Source organism: Oryzias latipes, chromosome 21 (assembly GCF_002234675.1).
Source record: "Oryzias latipes chromosome 21, ASM223467v1".
Lineage (NCBI taxonomy): Eukaryota > Metazoa > Chordata > Actinopteri > Beloniformes > Adrianichthyidae > Oryzias > Oryzias latipes.
This window is the reverse complement of record NC_019879.2, coordinates 10,923,263-10,949,809: the sequence shown is the minus strand read 5'-3', so window position 1 is coordinate 10,949,809 and position 26,547 is coordinate 10,923,263. Positions and strand designations below refer to the sequence as shown.

Genomic DNA, 26,547 nt, shown 5'->3' with positions numbered 1-26,547 from the left:
GCTACAGACTAGTTCAGTTCCTGGACTGGCAGGTTTTAACTGGAATGGATCAATGGATCACTCCTTGAGCAAGGTCCTTGACCTCAACTGAACAGGATGCAGTTACAGACACATTCTTTTCTTAACTGTTAAAAGCAAATACAAACACAGTTGTGTTCTCATTTGAACCTATTCTCTTTCATTTTCTCAATATCTCCATTCTTTTACGTTTTGGATTGTTTTTGCCAAATTTAAACAAAAACACAATAGAGATCTTCTTTTTTTGCCTTGCAGGTGCTCCCATTTAGAGCACCTTTTAGATTCTGGGGCAGATGAATATGAGTTTGACCCGTTCAGCTCAACAACAATCAAAACATGGGCTTAAATAGAAAAAAGTAATAAACATTGAACAGGTTTTTGTAACCAGGCTGTTAATAAATTAATGTGGTGTAACTTTTTTTTAACATGGAAGTTCCCTTCTGAAACCATCCTCCAGTGGTCCCTTAAGAAACAACAAATGAGATTTCTGTGTTGGGTTTACATTTGCAAATAGAATTTGAGAAAGAGACAACCTGCATCATTGAGTTTTTCCACAAATTTCTATACCTTAACATGTAATGCCTTAAGTCACAACTGTCCTTACTGGTTTATATGGGTGGTCTACAGGTGATAAATGGGCAAACCTGTTGGGGGGCATGTAGGTGTCCTGCAGGAAATATCAAAGTCATAAACCGCCAGGTGAGTCTGTAGAGCAAAAATGTTCATACACATTATTTACTACGGGCATGCCACGGGTGACAGCAAACAATTATACAACATGCAAAGATAGTATAAGAGTGAAGTAGGGGAGATACAGGCAAGTTGTATGGATTTTCTTTTTTTTTTAAACCTCCAAAGCCTTCACTCTTCGCAAAATTAGGAAATTAGACAAACAAGTTGTAGTTTTGTGGGGATCCTACAGGCACCAACAGCCAGTGCACACACCTCACTAATGACTCCACTGATAACTCCCTACTTATGAATCCTTACAAATACTTCACAATACACAATAAGATTTGGTTGCACCTCTCTACAACCATCTATGGGCCAAGACACCCCAAAACCCCACAGCACCCGGACAGATAAACACCCCGTATTGGTGCATGTGACTGAGGTATCAATAATCTTTCAAAAAAAAGGACCAAAAAAAAAAATCTTGCTTTCTGTTGTTTCAATAAAACAAGAACCTTGACTGGCTTAACAGTCTAGTGGAGCATTAACAGAAATGACTGATTTTCCAGGTCCTCTGTCTGTTCTTCCTCATTCTCTCTTTCTAAAACAATCAAAGCTGCACAGATGTAAGATCTGATTTAAAAGAAGGTCCTGCTTTTCCTATTGCTCCACAAAGTCAAGTGACAGAGGAAACCCATAATTCTCTTTGCTGGTAAACTTTCCCTCAAAATGTATTTGGGCATGGCGCCAACGCACATTGTTGAATAGTGAACTTCAGCTGAGGTATGCCATTTATTTTGAAGGACATTTTTTTGCCGCAGGATCCTCCACCCACTTAAAGAATTTTAAGTTTGCTAGTCTGTCAGTATTAAAGCCAAAGCATTTATTGGTATAAATGTTATTGTGTTAATGATGGCAGTTTCTTATTGGACTTTTAGGACTTTTTAAAGTATTTATTGAAATTGAAGGTTTATATTTGGTTATAATCCTTTGGATGCACTGACAGTTTGTATATTTAGTACTTTCATCTATCCATCAATACTTGCTTAAAAGTACTCCTAACAGAACCCAGCAGATGACTGTGCTGACAGTGTTTGCTAAAGATTCATAATGAATGGCCACTTACAGTATACATAGGTGCGCAGCTTTTACGTCAGTGCCCAGAGTCTGCAGACAGGCTGTTACACAACCCAGACAGACTCAGTGGGACTGCTCAAACGAATGACAAGTGACGCACCGCCACCAGGCCCCGAGTGTGAAAGAATACACAAATCCACCGACAAACAGGCGCGCAAAAATGAAATGGGTTCGTCAAGAACGAAATTCTCTGCATACTTTCAGCTCAGGTGCTCAATTTGGGTTTGTGTACGTTGGTGCCTTTTTTAAATGCAGCACTTCTATTTTATGTCAACATTCTAGAGATAATATCAGCTACTCACAAACCGTCTCTTGGTCTTTTTAGCTTGTCAGCCATCAGTCTTGTGTTATGTCAGCTTTTGGATTCTGCCATAAGCCTTAGCTAGTCTATAGTTTGTTATGTTAGCTTTAATGTCATTAAACCTCATTGTCTACATTTATTTAGTATTTTTTGTCTTTTGATATTAAAATGAACTTTCGAAGTCTAAAAATCTGACCTTTTAAAACCAGCATTGTCACAACATTGTGTTGGTATTTTTACAGCCTTTGTCATAGCAGACATTTAACCCTATTGAACCATTGGCATAAAATTCCATACACACATTTTTGAGACCCCTAACACGTTAGTATGATCCAATTTTTCCTAAAAAAAACCTCATTGTATAGAACTTTATTACGTTTTCTGCCCTGTGGTTCATCATCATTCCACTAGGGGTGGTAGAGAGGCCTTTTTGCTTTTCCTGCTTATTTCAAAATAGCTGCTATCATGAAATCTCGAAAACCCTTTTGGCAAGAAAAGTTTTCAAACTTTCTGGTGAGAATAACTCATCTATTTGTATTCTTTCTTTTTTTTAATGTCTACTTGCTTTATTGAAAGAATACTAGATTTGTTGATAATTCATTTTTTATAAAACAATCAAACCCATGTTTCTCATAAAAAGAAAATGTATTGCAATTTGTGGTAGATTTTATCTAACAAAAAGGCTAAAAAAAAAAAGAAGACTTTTTTATCAATTTTTTGCTGTTGTGGGCTTTACAGGGTTAAGGGCTGTGGCGAATGAACAATGCCATCTCACCTCAAACATAGTTCGACCATGCAAATAGAAAATGCCAGCTCGGCACCACAGATGCAAACACAGAAAAAGTGAGAAGCGGCCACTTCCTCTGTCCTAAGAACACAGGCTTTCTCTGTCTCCTACTTCCTCTGGGTTTTGTATAACATTAACAGATCTGACTCAGAGACATTTCTGTTCATGTTTTTATTGTTTTCTATTAGCAGGGAGGGGTTGTGAGGTAAACTTTTGAGCATTTCAGAGCTCAAACAAGATGACATCATTGTGATGTTTTTTTTTTCTGTTAAGCCACAAGGAAGACTGTATGCAGGATTTGCATCTGGTCTTTGATCATGATGTCCTGCAGAGAGTGCAAAAATGTAGGTAAAAAGGGACTTCTACCTTTTACATCCTGAAGGGCACGTGTGATGAGACCCACTGCCATTCACTTTCTAAAAAGAGCTGCAGGTTTAGATCTCAACAATCTTTTTTTTTTTGTGCACACTGTTGCAGAGTGTCATGAACTTCTTCATTTCGCCCGCAGAGCCCGGTCAGCACAAGACTTTTAAGAGGAAGAGGTCTCTCATAAACTGGCCCTTCTGGAGAGGTTCCAGCTCGCAGCTGGACGGCTTGCCTCTGTCTCCGACCTTCAGCGCCGCTCAGGGACGGCTGTTCGGACGCCCCCTGAGCTCCGTTTGCTCTGCAGATCACGGCCTGCCCAAGCCTGTCATGGTGAGCTGAGAGGAGGTCACGCAGGTCAGGGAGAGGTCAGGTCTTCACTTTGATGGAACACAGGATGGTTTGTGGGTAAATGTGAGAAAGCACAGGAAAGCAGAGCTCAGTTTGTTGTTTTTCTGTGAATCTAAAATCCCCACTGATTAGTATTTATGGTATTATAGATTCTAGGATGTAATTAAATGTAACCTTCCTTCCTTTGGAGAGTTTCATCAAAAGGTGACTTTGTTCTTTGTCTTATCCAGGACATGTTGGTGTTTCTGTATCTGGAAGGACCTTACACCAAAGGCGTCTTCAGGCGGTCGGCCGGGGCTAAAGCCTGCCGGGAGCTCAGAGACAGACTGGACAATGGGACGGACAACCCAGAGATCAAACACCAGCCCATGTTCGTTATCGCAGCTGTCCTCAAGGTAATGTTGCTTCTCTTCTTCTCATCTGTTTAAAGCAAAGGAAAACACCAGTGACTGAAGTGCATCCAGCATCACTGTGGCTCTGTGTGGCTTCTACGTAACGCCTACAAGCTTTTTCAAACAGCATTTTTTCATCTATTCCTGATTCACAACGGTTTGAATAAATAAATACTCAAAAATGCAGTTTCAAGTTCAATTTTCTTGATATATGTCCTCCATCATCAGAAAAATGCCACAAGAACATGTTAAAAACAATAAAAACACAATTTTCATCTGGGTAAGTCTTTATGATTGAACTCAGGAGCAGTTTCTCCTCATGTGTTAGATGTAACAAAGCTCTCTCATAACCATCCAACAGGTCATAACACTGCTTAAACATGCTGGAAAACATCCCTGTTAACCTTTTCCTCCAAAAGCATTTTGACCTGAATCTGAGTGATTTCTGAAAACTCCACCAGAGTCAATTAATATCATCCATCCTTTTTCTGTAGCTGCGGGTCCAAATCCCATCCCAGCTGTCATCAGTGGAGAGGGCCTCGGTGGACAGGTCGCCAGTCCATCACTTGGCTCCAAGACAAACAGCCGTCAATTTTAGAGCACAAATTAACTGTATGCGCAGGTTTCAGAGGAGAGCAGGAGAAAAAGCATCATAGGCATTAGGTTAACATGCCAAACTCCTCATAAACTAGTAAAGAAAGAGTTTGATTTGCATTCGTTTGAGTGTAGTTGTTAGAAAAAATCCTTCGTAGTTCTTTTAATAGCTTAAACCCGTTATCTAGTATGTGTGGCTTAACCATCAAAAATCCCCTCCAGGACTTCCTACGGAACATCCCAGGCAGCTTACTGTGTGCGGATCTGTACGACCAGTGGATGGACACGATGGAGCAGGAAGGAGGCGACCAAAAGATGGAAGCTATTCAAAGGTAGAAGCTAACATCCCAGAGATGTTCTAGTTTACAGTTTTGCAGCTCGGCTGCAAATGCTCATTCTCATGCAAAGCATGCAGAGGATTTTGAAAGATGTGCGTGTCACTTTTATCGCAGAAGACTGAATTCCTGTTGCTGAAGAAAAAGCATCTAACCGGTGCACACTTGCAGGAACAGCAATCCGTCTTTCATTCCAGGTGTGTTAGCTGTCTTCCTCACCATCTTTCAGGCTCCTGCCTCTTTTGCCCGCTGAGAATCTGCTTCTGCTGCGACATCTGATAGCCGTGCTGCACTGCATACAAGGCAACGCCCAGGAGAACCAGATGAATGCCTTCAACCTGGCTGTTTGCATTGCTCCCAGCATTCTTTGTCCGCCGGCTCCAAATACCCCAGAGATGGAGGGGGAGGCCACAAAAAAGGTGAGAAGCAGATCCGAGACGTCCGTTTCCGAGCACGACCTGCGGTCATATACTGCATTTAGAAAGCAAGCTGATCCCGAATGTTCAGTGGGAAGAAACCTTATGTAAAACTCTTAGAGGTGTTTGAATGTTTGAACCATGTCTAAAAAAACACGATCACCTTCTTCTAGATATAAACATGGAAGTAAAGATCATTTTAAGGTGCTTGACAAACTGATTTCCTCAAACTCTGAGAGTGAGTTTACACTAGAGTGTGTCTGCAGTGTGACATGCTCAGACAGTGTGCAAACTCTGAGGAATGTAACATTTGAGTGAAATAACATAAGCAAAGGGTTTGAGTGTGTTTGTGCCGGCGCGCTGAGTCAAACATGCGATCAGGCAGGCGGACATACCTGCCGCTGACTGGCAGCTTAGATTGGGTCGCTTAGCTCGCTCAGGTAAACTTCAATGCACGCTTAATCCCACTTTCCTGCGGATGTGAGTCCTGACCTCTAAGCAAACCCAAACACATTTCATCTTTTGTAGGTGCTTCGTTCAAAATCTATGAATATTGTTTTCTTAAATTTGCTTTTGCACTAAAATCCATTTTACAAAGATTACTGAGTCAGCTGTTAGTGTAGTAAACTGGGGGGATTTAAAAAAAAACTTATAAAAAAACTAAGGTTTGTGTTGGATTTTAACATTTAGTGCAACTTATCCTTTTATATTGTATTAACAATTATAATTCACATGCTCTTACATAGGTTAGTGATAAAACAGGCTAAAAACCTGTTCCACTGTTTTAATGTGTATACAGGGTTTCCTCGTTTTTAATCTAGCCACAGGGGTTGCAAGCCAGTAACTTCTGTGCCGGTCCCAAGCCCGGATAAATAGAGAGGGTTGCGTCAGGAAGGGCATCCGGCGTAAAAAATTGCCAAAATAACCATGCGAATCATCCACAACACTTTAGACATACCGGATCGGTCGAGGCCCGGGTTAACAACGACCGCCACCGATGCTGTTAACCTACAGGGTGTCGGTGGAAATTTGACTACTGTTGGTGGAAGAAAGAGGGGAGGCAGAAGGGTCCGTGGCCAGAGAGAGAAGGGAAAAGGCAGGAACATAGGTTTGAGAATAGGGACTCTTAACGTTGGCACAATGACAGGGAAAGGCAGAGAGCTGGCAGACATGATGGAGAGAAGGAAGGTAGATGTACTGTGTGTGCAGGAGACAAGGTGGAAGGGCAGCAAGGCACGTAGTATTGGAGGAGGATACAAACTGTTCTATCATGGTGTTGATAGGAAGAGAAACGGGGTAGGAGTGATTCTGAAGGGGGAGTTTGTAAACAGTGTTCTAGAGGTGAAAAGAGTCTCAGACAGGATGATGAGCCTAAAGTTAGAAATTGAAGGGGTGATGGTGAATGTAGTCAGTGGGTATGCGCCACAGGTTGGCTGTGAGTTAGAAGTGAAGGAGAGATTCTGGAGTGAGTTGGATGAGGTCATACAGAGTTCCCCCAGAGGAGAGAGAGTTGTTATTGGAGCAGACTTTAATGGGCATGTTGGTGAGGGCAACAGAGGTGATGAGGAGGTGATGGGCAGGTTTGGTGTGAAGGAAAGGAATCTGGAGGGACAGATGGTGGTGGACTTTGCGAAGAGGATGGAAATGGCTGTAGTCAACACTTACTTCCAGAAGAGAGAGGAACATAGAGTGACATACAGAAGTGGAGGTAGGAGTACTCAGGTGGACTACATCCTATGTAGACGAGGTCATTTGAGAGAGGTTAATGACTGCAAAGTGGTGGTAGGAGAGAGTGTAGCCAGACAGCACCGCATGGTGGTGTGTAAGATGACTCTGGAGGTCAGGAAGAAGAAGAGAGGGAAAACAGAAAAGAAGACCAAGTGGTGGAAGCTACAGAATGAAGAAACTTGTGAGGAATTTAGGCAGAAGTTGAGGCAGGTCCGGGGTGGTCAGGATGAGCTTCCAGATGACTGGGAAACTACAGCAGAAATTATCAGAGAAACAGGTAGGAAGGTGCTAGGTGTGTCATCTGGAAAGAGGAAAGACGGTAAAGAGACTTGGTGGTGGAATGGGGAAGTACAGGAATGCGTCCAGAGGAAGAGGTTGGCTAAAAGGAAGTGGGATGTAGAAAGGACTGAGGAAGGTAGACAGGAGTACAAGGAAGCGCAGCGTAAAGTGAAGAGAGAGGTGGCAAAGGCCAAACAGAAAGCTTACGATGAGCTATATGACAGGTTAGACACAAAGGAAGGAGAGAAGGACTTGTACAGGCTAGCCAGACAGAGAGACAGAGATGGGAAGGACGTGCAACAGATAAGGGTGATTAAGGACAGAGATGGAAAGGTGCTAACAACCCAAGAGAGTGTACAGAAAAGATGGAAGGAGTATTTTGAGGAGCTGATGAACGAGGAAAATGACAGGGAAAGAAGGGAGGAAGATGTGGTTGTTGTGGAGCAGGAAGTAGCAGAGATTGGAAAGGATGAGGTTAGGAAGGCTCTGAAAAGGATGAAGAGCGGAAAGGCCGTTGGTCCTGATGACGTACCTGTGGAGGTATGGAAGTGCTTAGGAGAGACAGCAGTGGAATTTCTAACAAGGTTGTTCAATAGGATTTTAGAGAGTGAGAAGATGCCTGAGGAATGGAGGAGAAGCGTTCTGGTCCCGATCTTTAAGAACAAGGGTGACACGCAGAACTGCAGCAACTATAGAGGAATAAAGTTGATGAGCCACACAATGAAGCTGTGGGAAAGAGTAGTGGAAGCCAGGCTTAGGAAGAAGGTGGAGATTTGTGAGCAGCAGTATGGTTTCATGCCCCGTAAGAGCACCACTGATGCCATTTTTGCTTTGAGAATGTTGATGGAAAAGTACAGAGAAGGTCAGAAGGAGCTGCATTGTGTGTTCGTAGATTTAGAGAAGGCGTATGACAGGGTGCCGAGGGAGGAGCTGTGGTACTGTATGAGGTCGTCTGGAGTGGCAGAGAAGTATGTCAGAGTAGTTCAGGACATGTATGAGAGAAGTATGACGGTGGTGAGATGTGCTGTAGGTCAGACAGAGGAGTTCAAGGTGGAGGTGGGACTACACCAAGGATCAGCTTTGAGTCCTTTTTTGTTTGCTATGCTGATGGACAGGCTGACAGACGAGGTAAGACAGGAATCTCCCTGGACAATGATGTTTGCGGATGACATTGTAATTTGCAGTGAGAGTAGAGAGCAGGTGGAGGAACAGCTAGAGAGGTGGAGGTTTGCTCTGGAAAGAAGAGGTATGAAGGTCAGTCGTAGTAAGACAGAATACATGTGTCTGAACGAGAGGGATCAAGGTAGAAGCGTTAGGTTACAGGGGACTGAGGTGAAGAAGGTGCAGGAGTTTAAGTACTTGGGGTCAACAGTTCAGTGTGATGGGGATTGTGGAAAAGAGGTGAAGAGGCGAGTGCAGGCAGGTTGGAGCGGTTGGAGGAAAGTGTCAGGAGTGTTGTGTGACAGAAGAGTGCCAGCAAGACTCAAAGGAAAGGTGTACAAGACAGTGGTGAGACCAGCTCTGCTCTATGGGTTAGAGACGGTAGCAGTGAGACAGAGACAAGAGGCTGAGATGGAGGTAGCAGAGATGAAGATGTTGAGGTTCTCCTTAGGAGTGACCAGGTTAGACAGGATAAGGAACGAGTACATCAGAGGGACGGCTCATGTTGCCTGTGTCAGCGACAAAGTCAGAGAAGCCAGACTGAGATGGTTTGGACATGTTCAGAGGAGGGATAGTGGATATATTGGTAGAAGGATGTTGGAGATGGAGCTGCCTGGCAGGAGGGCAAGAGGACGGCCAAAGAGGAGATACATGGATGTCTTAACAGAGGACATGAAGTTGGCTAATGTTAGGGTAGAAGATGTCCATGATAGAGTGAGGTGGAAAAGGATGATTCGCTGTGGCGACCCCTGATGGGAAAAGCCGAAAGAGAAAGAAGACAGGGTTTCCTCGTTTATTGCAAAAAATAATCTGCAAAGTAGGAATACAGGTGTTTTAAGGCAGTAAAACTCCTCACTACACGCTTTCTACACTTTTTTCAGACAGACATGAACATTTTCACACTCTCAAAGTTAAAACCTTCATAGAAAAAGAAGTCCAGTATGATAGAATAAAAAATCTGATCCCCGTTGAAGATTAATGCAAATGTTCTGAACTGAACTCATTCTACTGTTCTAATTGATCAGATTAACGGCTTTTAAAAAGAAAAAAAAGAAAAATTGCATTAAAAAATAGTGAGATCGCAAAAGGTCGCAATGTTGCGAGGGAACATTGTATCACAAAAACTAAGCCATAAAAACAAACCCTACAAGTTAACAATAAATAACAATTTATAGCTTCTATAGGAGTCATGGCGCAAGCGAGGCAGCAGAATTAAGTTTCAAAGTCGAGTTCTTCAAAATGTGCTTCTCTGCGCTGAAAGAAGACTAGGATGAAAACAGCAATTCTTATCAGCCTGGAAAGAAAGTAGAATACTACCTTAATACTTTGAAGTTTTACTATAGAAAACGTTGAAGATGTTCAAATCAGTGACAAATGTCTCTACAAACGAACCTGCTGTAAGTTTATCCTAAACTCAGAAGGTTTTGTCTGAAGAAGAACACCAGAAACTCCCTCTAAAACCAACAGATTTGTTAAAAAATATTTTCTAATCTGGTTGAACAAACGAAATTTGGAGTTCCAATGCCCAGAATAAAGTTTGACTACAAGTCAAAAGACGATTTTAACAGAAAACCTATTACTAAGCACAGTGGTAGAAGAATGCTGGTTTGGGCTTGTTTTTCAGACACAGGAGCACCATTAACCCTTCAACTGTAAGGTATTGTAAGTCCCACTCCGGTCATTTTTGATCTATTTTCAAAGTGTTCACAGTGGTCTTTTTAATCACGAGTATGCTGTTTTTAGCCAAAATCAAAAAACCTGTGTTGTTTTCTAGGACATAGTTACTGCAGAGCAGCAGGGGTTAATTAAAACGTCACCTCCTCTTTGCTGAGAGCTGGGATTAGGGAGCTTGTGGTCCGCTCAGTGTATTTTCTACGTCACAATAAAGCTTTTTTTTCCATCTGCTCCTGATGCACGACGATTTGAATAAAGAAATACCCAGTAATGCAATTTTAGGCTTCATTTTCTTTATATATGTCCTCCCATCATCAAGAAAAACACGAACAGGTTAAAAACACGATTTCCATCAGAATGGGTCTTTAAAACTGGGACATGCAACAGAAAAGAGGTCAGTAATGGCGCAGCAAATGTGCCAGAGAAAATAAAAGGTCCGGTTTTTAGTTTTGGCCCCGTTAGAGCAGAGAAGGAGCCAAATGTCTCCCACAACTCTGACTGTGTTTACACGCACACCAGTATGACAGTCTTATCCTGAATAAACTCATAAGCCGCCATGTAAACAGACTTTTCAGATCAACTTAGCCGAGAAAGATTGTCTTCAGGATAAGTCATGTGGCACTTGCTGATTTTGTTTGAAAGGTTAGAGTGAATGCAGGAGTTCTCCCTTTGTTTTTTACTGGTTTCAGGAGTCTTTCCATCAGCCGACAAATCTAAAAGATCCCATCTGAAACGTCTTCCTCCAGTCTGTTTTTTTTTACTCTGTAAGCTTTTATCCAATTTTCCTAAAACAAGCTAGACATAAACATGAAATAAAGAAATGACTTTAAAACCCATGCATGAATATGATATTTGCAAGTGAACATTACCTCCTGTAACGATGTATTTTAACGGCTATCTGATTCATATCATTATTTGTGATTGACGATACGATTCCTAGTCTATATTTGTTCATTTTCTTCGATCCGATTCTCTGACCTAAAATGGATCCAGGACGTCTTTAGCCAAACTTTCAGTGTGACTCAGAGAGAAATACCTGGATACTGAACAGTGCAGGTGATGGTTTACAGATTCTTTATTTCTTACAAAGTAATCAAGTGTAAACTGAATATGTGTACAAACAAACAAGTAAACAAGAATTAATGGCCAATCCATTCACATTTTAGTTTCCTAAAGTTTAGCCCACTGTGGAAATAGAAACTGATTCGTTGCTTAAGTAAAAGAGTTGCCATTCCCTTATCTCACACCAAAAATGTATAATCCAGAACATGTGATTAAAAATGTGGTCAAAATATGCTGAAACTCATTTTAAACTGATTAGAAATATTCTCTTTTATTTGAAACATGGTGATCATATAAAAACAACTTCCTGAAAATATTGGAGCTAAAGTTATACGAGGTATTAAATTATAGAAGTACTGAGTTTCAGACACTCCTGTTTTGCTTTCTAGTTTAACTTCAATTTGACGGAAACAATGAAACCTTTATAGAAGTTCACACGTGAGATAGCCTTTTGTAAATTTAGATGTTAATGTTTCAGGATGCAATTATATTTATTGATGGCTTTTTTTTTAAATGTGATCTGAAAGAAAAGCTATTATGAAAGATGAAACTAAATCTGTTTCATTTCATGACGGAACAGTTACGGTTCCTTGGTGGGGACTCTTCTGAAAGTAGAAGTTCCTCAGTTGTCGTGGCTGCATGAACAGACCTAGAGTGAGTCATTCAAGCGTCCAGAACCCCCAGCTGAAGTCCTGTAGCCCCCATAATGACCCACCGTGACGTCCGAGGGGGAAAAATTGCAAATATATCGTTGTGATTTGTGATCTGTTTGGAAGGTTTGTTGTTGTGTTACACAAAATCTCAGTGGGTGGCTGGTTTGCTTATCTTTGTAATGTGTGTGTGTGTGTGTTTGTGTGTGTGTGTGTGTGTGTGTGTGTGTGTGTGTGTGTCTGTGTATGTGTGTGTCCCAAAGTGGTTTAGGTTCATTGAGAAAACATGCAAAGAATTTCCTTCTGATTCCTGAGGCCAACTGTGTGTTTCTGTCACTGAAAACATGCCTCCCTGTGTGCCCTCAAACACACACACACAAACACACACACACACTTCTCAGCACAAAAATCCTCAACAACCACTAACGGCAAAATACCTATTTCACAAATTCTGCGCTGATAAGGCCTTCCTTCCCCGCTTTTCGTGTGTGTTTTCTGAACACAATGGCCTTTTTCTTTGGAGGAAAAAAAGAAACATTAAGACATTTCCTTTCTTACGCCGGTCTTAGGCTTGAGCAGTTTGACCTGGAGATACATCACAGACCAAAGTTCTAGAAAATGCTAAACTGTGTTTTGTTTTGTACTCCAAGATGTAACAGTTCCCATCAAGCACAACCAAAGTCGTGAAGATGTAAAAAAAGAAAAGAGAAGGAAAAAAAGAGGTTCATTTCAGAAGGTTAGAAAAGTTTTGAAGAAGAAAATATGCTTTTTTATTTCTAAAATATGGTGGAGGTTCTGCTGGGTCTAAACAGCTGCCACAGCATTATGCAACTTTAGTACAGGGGTCTGCAACCTGAGGCCCCAGAGCCACATGTGGCTCTTTTACCCCTCCATAGCGGCTCTCTGGCTGAAGAGAAATAAAATAAGTAATTTTTTATAGTAAATTTATATCTGAAGTTCACCTAGAAGTGAGATAAACGATGTAAAGGTTACTGACATCAAGACACCTTGTTTGCTCTACACTTCATCCAGAATGCAGAGATTTTAGAAAATGAAGCTAAACTTAGGTAAAAGTCTGATCTTTTCTGACTAATTCAGATTAGTCAGACTAATTATGCAGCTCAACAATGGTTAGTAGCTGTCCGGAGAACTGCTAAATTATATACATTTCATATACATTTCCTTGTGTAAGAGTCCATTAGCTGCACTGGGATGATCCTGTTTAGCACAGGAAGTCTTTTATTCTGAAAGGAATTTTTACACGTTTCTGTCAAAGTAAAAAAAAAACGATTTCACATTTTAAGAAAATCTGGTTTCTCTTTATATTTCTGTTTTTATTCATGCCTAAAAAGAAATATAATTCATATGTATTATAAAAATGAATAAATGCAAAGCAGTATCAAATTTTCCTAAAGGGTAAAATAAGACGAAGCTGCTCCTACGACACTTTGATCATATAAGAAATAGCCCCAAATGACTCTTTTACTGTTGTTTTACTGAGATGCCATATTCTGCTATGAGTCCAGAATGGGCTGTGGTTTAAATAATAATCCCCAAAGTCCAATATTTGCTAGAACTACTTTGACAAACAAAAACAAAAAAAAGATGCTAGAACCTTCCCCAAACCCAATTGGATTGGTTAAAGTTGAAGATTGAGGATGCTGCAGCATTCAAGGGTCATTTATAGGAATGACTACTAAAGACTGGGAAGAACTTTCTGCACAATATTTGATTTCTTTCAAGAAAGAATGGCACAAGGAAATTGAGCTGTTATGTTACCCGAATGGGGCTGATTTAACTTAGAAACTATTTACACACTTGTGTGAGTAATTTCCTCACTGCAAAAACAATCCTAAGACAGTAAAATTGTCTTCTTTTTTCAAGAAGAAATGTTTCTTTTTTTTGTCTTGCAATGAAAATAATCTTATTAAGAAAATATTTCAATAGCAAAATATTCTTTGTTTGAGACAACTCTTGGTAAGAATTCTTGGTAAGACCATTTTTCTTACCCCATGGGCAGGATTTCTTTTTAAAGAAAATCTGACAATGGGGATGCTCAACACCAGGCAATGTGCATGTTTTTCTGAATGGTTGAGAGTAAAGATAACATCCTAAAGAGGTGAAAAAGAAGAAAGAGGCGGACTCTTCTGGAAGCCTCGGGCTCTTTCCAACAGTGCCTTGTATCACGTAGGATTCTTCAATAAGTGACAGGGAGGAATGCTGCAGCGGGGACTGAAGGAGGGCAACCGAGAAACATGAAAGAGAGATTGACAGCTCCAAGATGGGCTGAATGGTTTCAATAAAAAACACGGATGCTTGGCTTTTTTCCTGAAGACTGTCCAGTCTTGAAGGTGGCGGGGGTTCCTTTAAGCCTGTCTTTGGTCAAACTGTCTAATTAACATTAAAGAAACACTTTCAACTAGATATTTTTCTATTTTCTAGGCACAGAGTTTATAGTGAGGCCTCTTGCTTTCCAAAGACATCTATCAAGTTTTGTTGGAGCCAAGGTTTTCTTGCAAAAACAGTCAATATTCAATTAAATATTGTATTTAATTTTTGTGAAATCATCTTTGTTACTCCAGCTGCAAATTATAATTAAAGCACAACTATTTCATTCTGAAAAATACTAGTTTTACTAGTTTTAAATAATTTTACTATCATAAAGTATATAAAAACATCTTAAATCTAGGTAGTTATTTTATTACGGTAGTTGTTTTTGAAATAGCTTTTATAACTAAAGAAAAAGTAGTTTCATGGCGTGCAACTCTAAAAGCAGAAGTGAATATATACTTCTGCAAAAGCCATGTGAATGTATAGTTTTCATTGGAAAGGGTATAAAATCAAACACAAAAATACAAGAAATATTTACTTTTTCTCTACAGCCTATTCATCAATCATTGTTTTAAAACAGTGTTAGCAGAGGAAAACCAAAAACATGGAAGCAATATATATAGATGTAAACATCCATTATTTTTTAGGGAGATTTAGCAAACAACTCTGACTTCATTTATTTTACTGTACTATTTGTGTACATTGTGTACATCTTAAAATAAGAAGTAAAAGAAGCATTTTCTTTTCTTTTTGTTTTTGATTGAAACATTCCGACCACTGTATCTTCCTTTTCTGGGATGTTTGTCTATCATTTTCTTTCTAAAAAAGTGACTTTTTAGCTTCTTTTAGTTTTCCTGTGACTCTTAATATGGTCTAGCTATCCATCCAGGAATTTCTCTGTTGCTGATGTTTTTTAGAACGTTTTACATGGTGCATGCTTTGTTCTCAGCTGTCGGCCAAATCACCTCTAATAGAAAACTACCCACATTTTCCATGTACTATTGGTCGCACCAGATTTTAAGGTGCACTGTCAATAAATGGCCTATTTCTTAACTTGTGTCATATAAAAGGCACACTATATGCACTATAAGGTGCAAGACAAAAGAGTCAAAGATAAGTCTGTCAGTCAAACTTTATTAACTGTGTTCACAAAAGAACTTGTTTGTAACACTACACATCAGCCACATTAGCATATTTCCATTATCTGTAACTCCCAACCTCGTTTGCAACCCATTAAAAAAACAGACAGATGCCACTAAAAGAAACAATACTGTGACTAAGTTCAACTTCTAACCTTGCTAGTAACACAAAAAAACATGGTCCAACACCGCTAAATGTTAGCCGCATTAGCATATTAACAAAACACCCAACCGTGTTTGCAACAAAACAGACTGATACTACTAAAACAATCCCTGCTGTGAGTATGCTAACTCCCAACCTTGTTAGTGACATGTAGGTTAAAAAAAACAGTCTATTATGAGATATTTTATGAGTTGCAAACTATGTTGATGTTTTTGTAAAAAAGCTAACACTAGCTAGCTTTAGCTTTTTTTACAATAACACTCAACATTGTTTGCAACTCATAAAATATAAAGTAGACTGACATTTTGACAGAGCGCTGTGTGGCGAAATTGCTTCAACTTCAGTAAACACAGAATTAATCCTAGGGGCTCCGGACAAGGCGCACTGTCATTTAAAATAAAATAAAAATAAAAATAAAAAAACAAATGACGGCTTTTAAGTGCGCATTATGGTGCAGAAAATACGGTAACCTTTTTTATTTTCTGATGTAAAATCAAAGTGGTACCACATGCTGGTTCTGTAGCATGTTAGCTTTTTAAAACAGTTTTTTTTTTAAAGGTAAAACAAGCTTTTTCATTACCAACAACATAAAATAAAATTCCCATCTAAAATTCTCATCTGTGTTCTAAATAGCAGAAAACTCAAAGACTAATAGCAGATCTGCAGCAGATGAACTCCTAGCCTGTGTCGGGGGTCAAACCATTTTGTGTGGAGATGATCAGGATGGAGGCGGATAAACATGTGGAGAACTGCTTAGGCTTAAAATGACACGTGATCCCACTGTCATTAAAGGCCTGGAAAGCTGAGATATCTCTACATATTTTTCTACTCAAACTAGCACTAGAAAAATATTTACAAAAGAACTGGCTTTCTGTACTAAAAGTACATTCAGCGTTGAACAGGATTATAACAAGGTCACAATAAAACAATCGTTTATTCATCTTATCTTTACTCTGCAATGTTTAGTTTTCTCTGATGATTTTCCGCCTCACAAAATCAACATTACGCTGCCTAAAAATATGTTTAGGAGCAGGGTTTAAAAAGTTCTCACTGCACATTCCTCCATTAGAATTCAGCTTGTTTGCAGGAGCAGCTGCACCTTTCTTTCTCTACTTTTCTTTTCTTGTGTTGTTCCCAAAGCTAATATTATGGTAAAAAATGTCAAAAAGGATGATCAATTGCTTGTTAAAAAACAAAATAAAAGACGTGCAGTATAAGCCTCAAACACAGTTTTTGTTTACACTTCAGAGGATCTTCCAAAAATATTCAAGGATAATAACCATTTCTGTATGAGATGTTATTTTTCCACACACTTTCTGGAAACACATTAGTTAATGATTTGTTTTTCTATTTTTAAAAAAAGTGAAAAAAAATAGTTCTATTTTTCATGGATGTGTCAATTGTCTGCTGTTTTTCTAAAAACCTGGCAGAAGAAGAAAAGTGGCATGAAGCAATCGGCATGTTGGTTCAGGAATGACACAGGAATGTCATTCTGCAGACAGATGTCAGAAAACAGCAGTCACTGAAGTTATCTTGTGTTTAGTCCAAAACCCACTTAGTCATGGAGAGATGACTGAGTGCTTCCACGCCCCCTAAAGCAAATCCCTCAGATGCCTTCGTGTTTTTTGGTCGGCAATCAGGTTTGCAGGCTTCAATACTTCCCTGCAGACCAAAAATGAGCAAAAATGTTCATGTTGTGATTCTGATGAGACCATTTGTGCCAAAGGATTTTGTCTGTGTTTTGTAAATTTGACAGCGCTGTGGTCATTTTTTTGCTTCTAAATTCTTGCAGGATATAAAAATGATTTTTATATTATTTCCTCCTGGTAAAGAGGTGCAGAGGAGGAGCCGCTCCTCCGCAGAAAATCCTCCCAATATGGAGCTGGAAAGTCAACATCTACACACAACAAACCTCCCTTAAGAACTGACAAAAGGGATTCTAACAGCTGTTTGATAATATAATAATAAAAAGAAAAAATAAATTCCATTTAAAGATTTGAAATGTTTTTTCTAGTTTGGCAAATGTTATTTCACATAAATGCATTCCTTTTAAACAAAGCAAGTAGTTTCCTTATTATATAAATAAAATGAGATCATCTTTAAAAGTAAACAACCAAAATCATTAAGGTTATAAGTGTAAAAGTGTGGCTGATAAAAGATAAATCTTTCTTGTGCGCTCTGAGTCTCATTTACAAATGAGACTCATTTACATGGTTTTAATTTCTTTGCAGTCAAAGGTAAAACATTGAATTTGTCCGTCTTGGGGCACACACCATGTGAAAATGAGTGTTGAATACAGTAAGATTGTCTTAAGTGTTTAAGAATAAATGTAAAAGAAAAGAAAGGCTCTCTTTGTTGTAGGAAAATGAGCTGAATTTAAGTTTCTTATTCAATTCAAAAACAGTTTCCTTCCATGATCTGTAACACATCTTCAACCGGCCCGTAAATAAGGAATAGACTTTTTAGACATGAAGGGCTTCATGACTTGGTGTTCCTCCATGCAGGTATGTGAGCTGGTCCACTTCCTGATAGAGAACTGCAGCGGCATCCTGGGAGACGTCACCTCACTGTTCAGAGCCTTCTGCCAGAAGAGCAGCGGCAGCGACCACGGATCAGGTAAGAACTTAACCAGAAGAGCAAAATCCACAGGAACTGATACCAACAGTTTATAAAAAAATAAGGTTTGAACAAAATTCCAACTTGAAGTCCCACTCCGATCAGCTTTTGATATGTTGTCAAAGCGTTTCCAGTGGAATTATGATTATGCCGATTTTAGCCAAAACCTAAAAACCTGTGTCGTTTTCTCGGGCAAATTCACCTCTGAGTTGTAGGTGGAGCTAGTGGGCTAGAGTAACCCCATTCCCCCTTCCCTTCACCCAAAACTGAGAGCTCTCTGTAAAAACATGTTAAAAACACCAAAAACAGCATTTTTTTATCGCAGTGGGTCTTCAACTGCAAATTTTGGTTTGGTCATTTAAACTTTTTGAAATTAATGTCTAAGAAAAACTAGATATTTGTGACTGAATCTGTTAATTCTACAATGGTTTTGGTTCTGCACTGCGGCTTTTCCTGGTGAAAGCTCAAATAATAGATCTGCACTCACAAGTGTTTGGCTCTCTTGTTCAAGCGAGGACTGAGGCTCTTTCAGTCCTGGCGTTTGGGGTCATTACTGCAGATTGACCTGCAGAACTTCAGCCTCAGTCAGGGTCACAGGTGCTCATCAAAGCGCGGCTGAATGTCCTCATTCATGGCTGATGTTGAAAATAACCAGCCGAGGTCCTGCCGTAGGACTCTGTTTTTCCCATTTTCAGCAGTGAACTGGGACTTTGTTTAGATCATGACTTTCTTTTAGATATCTTTCCAACTATTTTTATTCAGTTCACTTTATTTATAAAGATCCAATCTAAAGCCAAGGTATGATCCACCAAAAAAGTATCAAACCAGGAAACATCAGTTTTGACCGTTGGTGATGGCTTTTGAAAGTGATCACAAGATTGCATTGAAGAAAGTTCAAAACTCAGCTGGCTTCTTTCCGTGTGGAGTTTGCATGTTCCCCAGTGCATGGGTGGGTTTTCTCCAGGCACTCTGGTTTCCTCTCACAGTTTAAAACATGCTTCACAGGCTACTTGGTTACTGTAAAGTGTGAATGTGTGCCTGTGTGGCCCTGCAACAGACTGGCGGCCTGTTTAGGGAGTACCCCACCCCATGATCCCAAAAGGGATTCAGGGAGTTCTGAAGAGGGATGAATGGATGGATGGTTGGTTTGTTATGGGTCTAACCCTGTACTGAGCGTAGGTCTCTGGAGAGGGTAACTCCTTCTAAATGGAAGATTAGGAGGAACCAGACTCACTGAAGACAATGACATGATTAGTTATGGCCTTAGAGGACAAGAAAGACACAAAAACAGAAACACCAGAATATAGATCATAGGACAAGAGATGCTTTAGGGACTGTAGCATCTAAATGGCGGGAAAGATAAATGTAAAAACACCTGAAAATCTACCAAGAGACAAGATAAAAACATCTTTTTTGTAAGATGACTCTTACATTTGTTGATGAGGAAGCAGACAGAAGAAATGAAGGCCTTCATTAAAACAATTCTTAAGCCGTTGAGCTGTGTTCACATCGCCCTCAGCAACACACGTTCAAACGGCCACTTCCAATGAGAAGTCCTTGTAAGCGAGTGTAAATGCACATTTCAAAGTTGTCATGTTCAAACATAGATATGAAGGTTTTTAAGATTGTTTTGGATTCTACGTTCATAATGCACAGCTATTGAACAGCAATGCGAGTTAAACCAAGCCCAACTTTGATCAGCCAGAGACTTGGATTTTGTGGTGAAGTTTGGGTGGCACCCAAAGAACACACGATCTTTGACATACCATAATTCTTGGACCGTTTATGCGATCTACCTAAATCAGCTGATGCTGACACAGAGACAAATGGCTTTTCATATCAACCCTGAAGCACTTTGCAACACTTTACGTTAGCATAATGGCGCAAAGCCGCTTTTCTCTACAACAGAGTCAGCTGATTTACATTGATTACGTTCGCATTTCACAACTGTAAAGTGTTGCATGTCGGTGCAAAGCTGCTTTTCTCCACTTCAGAATGATTGAAGGTCGCTGAAAGAATGTAAACAGTGGAGCTAAAGCTGTTAAAGGGTTAATGTCATGTCTTGGTTTAGTCCTTAATGCTTTAGTGCTTTATGCAGACGTATCACGCTGTTGTTCTGATTCTCTCCTCGCAGATGTGTCGTCCTTCCAGATGAACGACTCCTCCTACGACAGCCTGGAGAACGAGCTCAACGACGATCCTGAATCTCCTTACCAGGAGCAGCTACCGCTCCGGGATAAAGACAAGCCTGACAGCTGCAGCCGGGACTCCGTCATCACCCTCAGTGACGGGGACCCTGATCCAGACCATGACTCTGAGCTCACTCTGCAGCTCCCTCCTCAGGCCAGACCCAGGAAGTTCAGCCCGGCAGTTCGACAGCCTCGAGCCCGCCAGGCCAACAGCTCGTTGCAAGGTCCCAGAAGGCTCAGGAGGTGTTCCGAGCCTGCCTTGGTTTTGGCCCCCACCCCATCTTTAAACAGTACCGTGGCTCATGGAGAAACACGGCACCAACCTGTCAGAAAGGCGAGCTATGACGCCTCTATAGAGGGAGAAGGCGAGGAGGATGAAGTGTTTTTGGAGCGGGAGCTGGGCCGACTTCACTTGAAGGAGGAGGGAAGAGATGGGTCTGAGAAGAAAGCAGCCAAAGCCTCCACCTGTGGGAAGAGAAAGGCAAAGCCAGCACCTCCACCTCCTTTACGATTAGATGCCAGCTGCTCCAGTTTATCCTCACCGGCAACCTCACCAACAGGCTCCTCCCTAAGCTCCTTAGACTCCGCCTTCTCACAGTATTCCACTGACTACACTGTGAAATGGCCAGTTTCGCAGCAGTCACCGCGAGACTCCCCACCTCAGAGGGAAGCCACGCCTCACTTGCAGTCTTCTTCTCACCCCCAACCGACTAGCCAGACCACGTCACATGGCCTTCACCCCAACACGTGGCTAAAGCGGGACCGCCGCCTCTCTCTGAAGCAGTCTGAAGACGGACAATCAGAGGGCTCGTCTGTGGGGAATGGAACCCCCCTCCTGGCAAATAATGGCCACTCTGCCGCCAACCAGGAAGCTGGAACGGTAAAACAAAACTGCCATCAGAGATCTGGCAGTCCTCCATCCTACCATCAGGCTTTGCTGCAGCTGCAGCGCAACCGCTCGCCTTTCTACAGAGGAACGGAGAAAGCCCCGACAGTGAAAGAGCTGAGGCAGCTTCATGACCCGCCCGCCACCTACAGAACATCAAAGCCAACCTCCCCCAACAACCTCAAACTACTTCAAAGTGAAGGCGCCCAAAGACTGGCAGGGACTGGGAAGCATGTTCAGCCCCCAAAGGGCATCTTCTTTGGACAGAACGCCTCCAACCTGATCCTCCAAAGGCCCAAATCCCACTCCCTAACCCCACCCATGGATGTCCATAAACTTAGTAAGACTCTTCCCCGCAGAGCATCCGAACCTGCTAAGGTCTCAGCAGACTCTCATCACTCCACCAGCCTGACTTTGGACAGGCTTCCCGCGTTTAAAGCTAAATGTCAAGATGCCAGGCTAGGTTTGGCCGACTCCGAGCCCCACCACTCGGCATCTCCCTTCTGCCTTTCGTCCTCTTCCGCTCGAGCGGTGAGGGACTACTTCTGCTCCCAGGGTCAGGAGGATCCAGAGGCCTGCCTGCAGAGGAGTCAGGAGGTGGTGGTAGCTATCGTGCAGGGTAAGGAGTGGCAGAGCAAGCGGTGCAGCGACCCGCCCATGGAGGACTTTGAGCAACTTTTCTTTGCAGAAGAATCTTACGTGTGAAAACTTTGTAAAGACAAAATGTACATTCAAGAAACACTCATCTGGTTTCATATACAACACTTTTATTCTGCTTTCCTGCTGCCATATAAATGTCTTACTGTTGCAGGTTACTGTAAAGGTACTTTAAACCATTCACAATTTACACGTTACATATACAGACTGCAGATTTAAACCATAAAACTATTAAAACTGCTGCCAAATACTTCAGAGATAAAGCTCTAGTCCAAAAATCTGTTTTCATCCACCCTCCAGCCATTGTTCTGTCTTCAGAACGTACTGCTGCTCTATCAGCACATGAAGAAATTCCGGAGAGTTTTCTTAAAGTGTTTGGAAGTGTTCTAAAAGAGCAGGAAAACCTGTTTTTATTCACAGTTGAAGATGCAAAGCTCAAAAAGCCAGACTTTTATTGTCTTAAATTCTCTTCACAATGCCTGTGATGCTTTCACCTCAGAGGAAGTCACGGCGAAAGCGCTCATGCAGTATATACAACATTTTAACAACATTTGTGCTTTTTATGCCAAATATAATAATAGTTTTTTGTCCGATTCTATGCTGGTTGCTATTCCTCTCAGCTCAGTTTCCAAAGGCAGCCTGTTATTGCTCTGCTGCGTGTCTGTGAACAGAGCCGAGCTGTTAACTCAGAAGTCCGTCTCTGGGAAAGAAAGTTGGAATTGTTTTCTGATTGTCCTGAAGAAGAAATGTGAGAAAGCCAATTCTGCTGAGGCATAAACTCCTTCTATTCTGCTATTATAACACTTTCTGATTTTTCTGTAGGAGCTCTTGTTAGTCTCAGATACAAGCAGCTGTTAATGTGGGTGTGGGTGTGCTGGTGTCTTTAAATGTATATGTGATAAAACTCTGCTGGCGGACTTCTGAGGACATTTGTCTTGGTCCTCAGAAGTTAGAAGTCCTTTCAGATGGTTATCTTGGTTTGATGCGGCGTGTGTGTCTTGTTTTCATAATGTCAAGAGATGAGACGCTCATTTTCTTATGGGATCATAAAAACAAGAGAATAATACACTATTTTTGTTTAAAAAAAAAACATAACAGAGTCAGGATGTGTGGTCCATTTTAAGACCACTTTTAAAATGTCTTCAATCAACTTAATTCAAATCTAATTTGATTGAAGATTTAATTTGGTTCAGTTCTGTCTTTCATCAGTAAAATCTTTTATCCATTTATTACTGAACTGAAAATCTTGCATAAAAAATGTAAAAATAATCCCAGTTTTGTCAAATGTTTAGGTGTCAGTGCATTCTATCGTCCTTTTGTATGTTCATGGTTCAGCTTTGCATTGTGGGAGTGGAAAACTGAAACACGTGTGTAAAGTTCTTCATTTGGAAGCAACCTCTGTTGAAAGTTGTGTGAATCTAACCGTTTTTTTTTTTCATTCTTTGCTGACACTTCATTGTTCATGACCTGATTTCAGTGATAAAAAGCCTACCCATTCATAGATTATCTGTAGTAATAGGACAGTTTTGTTCTTTTTACAGTCTTATTAAATGGTAACGCACTGGAAGAAGGTTATTAACTTGCTTTTTCTCTAAGCAATCTATCATGTTCATTGCTCTCTACTACATTAATGTGTGTCTGACCTGTATAGATGTTGATATTTAAGATACAGATATATAAGCATATAAAATCATTTTGTTCATCTTTGGCATGATGGGCAACTAAAATGTATTTTGTAAATGCCAATTCTGCTGCTGCTGTTTCATAGAAAGCATATTTGCTACAAAACGCACTATTTGTATATTGTGTACATCTTTTGTGTAACACTCACAAGAACAAAACTGGCATTGATGCTAATAAATGTTGCTCTTGTGAAAATATCTTTTGAATCCAATGTGAATTTTATTACATGTGATGGATTAAAGTGAATATATTTGACATTTTTTTAAGAAAAACTGTCGGGAGAAAGAAATTCAGGTGAGAAAGTATTCAGTAGGCTTATCAATACAAATGTGGGTCCAAGTCAGTGACAAATAAAAAGTCCAAACTCAATGATTTTCTGGGGGGGGGGGGGGGGGGGGGTCAATACTTGAATAGCTTCAAACAAAATGAGGTTTTTTCATGTTTGTCACTGAAAATGTTGCTGTTTGAATATCATTGCATTATTTTCTTCAACAACAACAAAAAAGAAACCCATAAAGTGTGACCCAAACAAGCGGTGTTGTTTGACCCGCAAGCACACCCGACCCCTGCCCTCACCAATACCCCCTTTTTACGCGCCCTCATTGGCTAAACAACTGCTACATGCCCCTCACTAACCCCCTCTGCCAATGGTTGGAGCTGCTTATGACAAAAAAATTATTGAAAAAAAAGGTTGTTTATAAAATGGCTAATTTTCTGATGATTTTATCTCCATAGCAACCATTTTATGTTTTGGTTGCTTGGGGGTAACAAACACGTCTATTTAATTTTTTGAAGAATCTGTAAAAGTAAATTTTTGGATTTCCTTGGCAACAGGCCCACATTCCTAAAATGTTCATATCATATGTCAAAGCATCATGAATGGCGTAAATATGGTCACAGTTAGAAACTTTGGGTTTTTTTGTGACCAGAATTAATCATTTAACCCTTGTGCCATCCTAGGCACATTAACATTGGGAGTTGGGTCATCTAGACCCACTAGACAGTGCGCTGAACCTTTTTTCTTCAATGATTTGTGATCTTCACTGGTGTCCATGGATTATATGAAATCTTTCCACCTTTATCCACCTTTGTCATGGGACCTGGGACCCTATAGGATAGCACAAGGGTTAAGGCTTACAGCCTTGTAAAACTGCATTTTTTCACCAACGCATTAATATTATTTTATATTAATAATATATGCTAAAAATTTAGATATTCTATTATTAATATTACCATCTGCTAAAAGTACCATAGTGAATGCAAATTACTATTTACATTGAATTTAATAATAATAACAATGCTGCTAGTAGGCTGCTAGAAGTTAGAAGTTGGGGAAAGTATGGTGCACTGGGGTTCTGTCCTCTGTTCTCATATCATCTCTTCTCCCCTATGCTCAGAAATGTGTGAATGGATCAAAATACAGCTTTGGAACTGTTTATAGTGAGGAATGAACATTATAATAGACTTTAAAGCTTTACAAAGTTGATTTTGCATGATATAGGCCCTTTAAAACAGCATCAATTCTCACACAGGATGATTAGTTTATATCAAAATGTTGATATTCTTGGGTTGGTGTGCTGCTCTGTCTTCTTCAAATCTCATCCAATGTTTATGGGGTTCACATTGGGCAGCTTGCCTTAACCTTAGCTCTTCAAGAGCCGTTCTAAAAACAAATTCTGTTAGATGTTCATGCGTCAGCAGTGTGTTCCTAATAATATTCTTCTGTTTGTCTTCCTAATAGAAAGTTTGTGGATTCGAGGAAGATTTCTTGAACAATTCCAGTTTGTTTCTATGTGTCAAGACAAGAATCCGCTGCTGCTTTGAGTTTAACCCTTGTGCCATCTTAGATGACCCCACCCTTACATTGACGTGTTATCCCTACCATGACAAAGGTGGAGAAAGGTGGAAAGATTTCATGTAATCCATGGACACCAGTGAAGATCACAAATCATTGAAGAAAAAAGGTTCAGCGCACTGTCAAGTGGGTCTAGATGACCCAACTACCAATGTTAAAGTGCCTAGGATAGCACAAGGGTTACCTAAGCCAAGTCACTAGTTTATTTACCAAAATTTCAAAACTGAAACAAATACCAACTGATTCATTGATCTGTGCTGATTCATCACATCCTCATGTTTCCCAGGTAAACTTGATTTTGTTTTTTCACGCTCTATTTATCCCAAGACAGTTGCTTGGCAACAAAAGATAAACCAATTTATCCAACTTCAAAAATTTCCCTGCTTGATTTAAGTCTAAATAAAAAAAAAATTTAAATATTTAGGTATTTTTTAATCTTTGAACAGTTATCCACAATTTTGATTGGTAATTTCATATTTTCTTCTTTCTAGAAAAATATATTTGGATTACAAAAATTGCAGTCGGCATGTTTGTTCCATGCTGGTGCACAGGAACACCGAAATATCTGCAAGATCAAACCCACTGACTGTACTGGATATGTTTTATAGTATATACATTGCTGTTTGGTGAAAAGGTGTGTACCACACTGAACATGGACAACAGAAAGTGAAGGAGATAAATGTCCCAGGACATTAGAAACAAAATTATAGACAAAAATCGTAAAGGTAAAGGCTATAAAACCATCTCTAAGCAGCTTGAAGTTCCTGTGACGACAGTGGCACATATTATTCAGAGGTTTAAGACCCACAGGACAGTAGCCAACCTCCCTGGACGTGGCCGAAAGAGGAAAACTGATGAGAAATTGAGACTGATAGTTGGAACTGTATCCAAAGAGCCCAGAACAACCTCCACAGACATTAAAGGTGAACTCCTAGATCAAGGTACATCAGTGTCAGATCGCACCATTTGTCATTGTTTGAGCCAGAGTGGACTTCATGGGAGACGACCAAGGAGGACACCACTGTTGAAAGGAAATCATAAAAAAGCCAGACTGGAATTTGCAAAAATGCATGTTGACAAGCCATAAAGCTTCTGGGAAAATTTCCTT

General features: G+C 40.3%; 1 protein-coding gene across 1 annotated transcript in view; it reads left to right on the top strand.

Moving 5' to 3' along the window:
* The window catches only part of LOC101155476 (rho GTPase-activating protein 20), a 49,524-nt gene extending 25,742 nt beyond the window's left edge, over window positions 1–23,782 (top strand). The window contains exons 10-15 of the mRNA XM_004081593.4: window positions 3,424–3,611; window positions 3,860–4,024; window positions 4,838–4,947; window positions 5,180–5,369; window positions 18,058–18,169; window positions 20,304–23,782. Coding sequence (XP_004081641.1) covers window positions 3,424–3,611; window positions 3,860–4,024; window positions 4,838–4,947; window positions 5,180–5,369; window positions 18,058–18,169; window positions 20,304–21,949 — 2,411 coding nt within the window. The 3' untranslated portion in view covers window positions 21,950–23,782. The remainder of the gene's footprint in view (window positions 1–3,423; window positions 3,612–3,859; window positions 4,025–4,837; window positions 4,948–5,179; window positions 5,370–18,057; window positions 18,170–20,303) is intronic.
* Window positions 23,783–26,547: the final 2,765 nt, after the last annotated feature.